The sequence below is a fragment of the Eschscholzia californica genome, unplaced genomic scaffold (genome assembly GCF_041429995.1).
Source record: "Eschscholzia californica isolate CP2 unplaced genomic scaffold, dmEscCali1.0.p SCAF_2, whole genome shotgun sequence".
NCBI classification, from domain to species: Eukaryota; Viridiplantae; Streptophyta; class Magnoliopsida; order Ranunculales; family Papaveraceae; genus Eschscholzia; species Eschscholzia californica.
In genome coordinates, this window is record NW_028238309.1 from 26965007 (window position 1) to 26968231 (window position 3225).

The window sequence follows — 3225 nt, forward strand, 5'->3', positions numbered from 1 at the left end:
AGCTTTGACGGTTGATTAAGTTATCCAAAAAATAATATTATATCTTCCAATTGAATTCTGGGGCTCCATGTGGAGTGGAGGATCTAACATGAACTATTGGGACTACATAATGCGCATGATTTTCTCCATGTCATCACAGCTGAATCTTGCCCAACGGATGGGATGAAGATTGTATCTAAATTGTTATTATTGTATTTCACTTTTGACTTATTCAAATTAAATTAGGTTAGATTAGTTTTGGTTTAGATTTTAAGTTATCTTATGTAACAATACAGAGAGATCTCTGCACTCCATGTATCTATATATACTCAATGAATTAATCAATCTTCTCTCAACTTGAGGAAGAATTTTATATGGTAACAGAGCATAAAACCTATTATCACTTAATTCCTATTTCTTTCCCTATGGCCGACTCTTCTCAAACCAGTGCTAATGTCCCACCTACGATGAATGAACCTTATGTTGTTCACCCTTCGGACAACCCAAGTTCAGTTCTCATTTCTCCTTTGTTAACTCTTGCGTTAAGTGCTAAAGACAAGATGGGGTTTATTGATGGATCAATTGTGAAACCAACCTCTCCCGATGAATATCGAAGTTGGAAGCGTTGCAATGATCTGGTAAGTAGTTGGATCCTTAACTCAATAGGATCTGATATTCGCTCAAGTGTTCCTTATGCAGAAAGTGCACACGAAATCTGGATCGACCTTCGTGATAGGTTCACTCAATCGAATGCACACAAGATATATCAACTGAAACACTCAATATCAAGTCTCAAGCAGGAAGGTAGTGACATTTCTAATTATTTCACGCGTCTAAAATCTGTATGGGACGAACTCGATTCGATCCTTCCATAAGAAACATGTATTTGTGGTGCAAGAAAAATCATTGTCGAACGACACAATCAAGACCGTGCAATGGAGTTCTTACAAGGACTCCATGATCGGTATTCGAATATCCGAAGTCAAATTCTCTTGATGGATCCTTTCCCACCAACGACTAGGATTTATAATCTTGTTCAACAAGAAGAAAAACAACAAGAGATCAATTCATACTCAATATCCACCACTGTTGAGGCTGCACACTTAAAGTTTAAAGAGGACCAAATAGGCATGGGTTTGGTTCATCTGGAAATCATAACAATAACCATGGATCTGGTTCATCGGGTTATCATCACAATACTCACAAACGTCCAAGGCCATTTTGCAAAAATTGCAATAAAGTTGGTCATACTGAAGAGACGTGTTTTAAAATACATGGTTATCCCAAACCCAAAACTGGTAGTGCATTAATAGCACCACTCGAGCAACATGCCGAAGTCATTCTTCCTCCTCTCACTCAAGACCAATATAACAGAATCATCAATTTCATTGGACAACATGGTTCAAACATGGAACCTACTCATTTAGCAGGTAAAATATTAAATTTTACATCCTTTACTTGGATAATAGATAGTGGTGCATCTCAACATGTAAGCTTTTCATTATCTGCTTTCACAACATATCGACAAGCACCTCCATTTTTATCAGTTGAACTACCTGATGGCAGTATCTCATTAGTAAAACATATTGGGACAATAGTATTTTCTCCTACTCTTAAGATAGATAATGTTTATCATATCCCTTCATTCAAGTTCAATTTAATCTCAGTAAGTAAATTGACTAGTAAACTTCCTTGTCTTGCTTTCTTTTCTTCTATTTGTTGTATTTTCCAGGTCCCGTCGACGAAGGAGGTGATTGGTCGGGCTGAATGTGTTAATGGACTCTACCACTTGGGTGCATCATCTTTAGATTTATCGTTTTCTACAAATAAGTCATATGATAAATGGCATTGGCACCTAGGTCACCCTAGTTAACGTCGTTTTCATTTTTTAGAGAATAAAATTTCTTATATTTCTTCATCGTCGAATCATCCATGTGATATTTGTCCTATGGCAAAACAGTCCAAATTGCAATATGTTTCAAGTTCTAATAAAAGTTCAATTCCATTTCAATTGGTTCATTGCGATACATGGGGACCATTTTCCATTACTTCACTTTTTTTTTTGATGAAGAGAAATAGCATTAAAAAAAGCGTCAATTACAGCCCCTCTGAACATCTAAAATAAAAGAAGAAACATCATTCCAAATTTTCTTGTGGCCATTCATACGACCCCATTTAGCTAAAGCATCAGCCTGCCTATTCACGATCTAGACACATAAGAGAACATGATTCCTGCAAACTTTTCCTCAATTTCTTTAATCTGTAGGATTATTGGTTGCGATTGCCAGTGAAGTCCTCCGCTATTACTGTTAAGATAGTGGATCAGTGCTTGATTATCGCTTTCTATGTGCACGTGGGAGATTTGTAGTTGGCTCGCCCATATAAAATCGCCTGGCTTTCACATTCTTCTGCATTTTGTCCACGTACTGCATCAGCTGCTGCTATTATAAAGTCTGCTTCTGCATCTCGAATAATACACCCTATCCTAGCCGGTTCATTAATATTAGTGAAGGAGGCGTCTACGTTGATCTTTAAGAAAGGTGCCGTTGGGGGCGTCCATGCTTGACCCTTTGTTGTTCCTCGTCCTTTATTAGTAATACTTGGTTCATTCTTGAGAGGTGTAGTCGTGGTATTGTTAATTCTTTCTATCAATTGTAAAGGATTAAGTTTATTCGTTGAAAAGCAATTCTCGCATCTCGCTTTCCAAATAAACCATAAAATTTTAGCATAAAGGTTTATTGTTTCCTCCTCTAGAGCTTTCCATTGTTGAATCCATTGAATAGTGGTAGTTATATGATCCGTTCTAACATGATAGTAAAACCAAACAGCTTTAGCGAAATTCCAATGCAACATCACATGGTCCAGGGTCTCATTCTCATTACAGTTCACACATGAGTAGTTATTACCAATAAACTTGCCAATTTTCGCTTTCACAGGTAAGCTATTATTGCAACATTTCCATAGGAATAATTTAATGCGAGGAAGAGTGTTCATATTCCATATAAAGAACCAGTCCATCTGTTCGTGAATCGTATGGTCTATATTATTTCTTAAATAGTTATACATAGATTTGAGAGAGAAATTACCTGGCTTAGTCAACGGCCAGATCGTCTTATCCTCTTGGTTAGGATTAATGTTGATGCTGAGGATCGCGCTGCAAATATCATTATCAAAACAATTATGCAGAGTATTAAGATTCCACATACCATCCGTAATAAGTTGAGAAACTTTTCAAGAGTACAGCTG

At 36.9% G+C, this 3225-nt stretch overlaps 1 protein-coding gene across 1 annotated transcript; it reads right to left on the minus strand.

Annotated features, from left to right (window-relative positions):
• Positions 1–2322: 2322 nt before the first annotated feature.
• On the minus strand, positions 2323–2997 carry LOC147557188 (uncharacterized). Its single transcript, XM_086658770.1, has one exon. The coding sequence runs from the start codon at positions 2995–2997 to the stop codon at positions 2323–2325; it is 675 nt and encodes a 224-aa protein (XP_086514896.1).
• Positions 2998–3225: the final 228 nt, after the last annotated feature.

Excerpts from the sequence above, each read along its gene's own strand:
- LOC147557188 (XM_086658770.1), bottom strand. The coding sequence starts at position 2,997 with ATGGACTGGTTCTTTATATGGAATATGAACACTCTTCCTCGCATTAAA.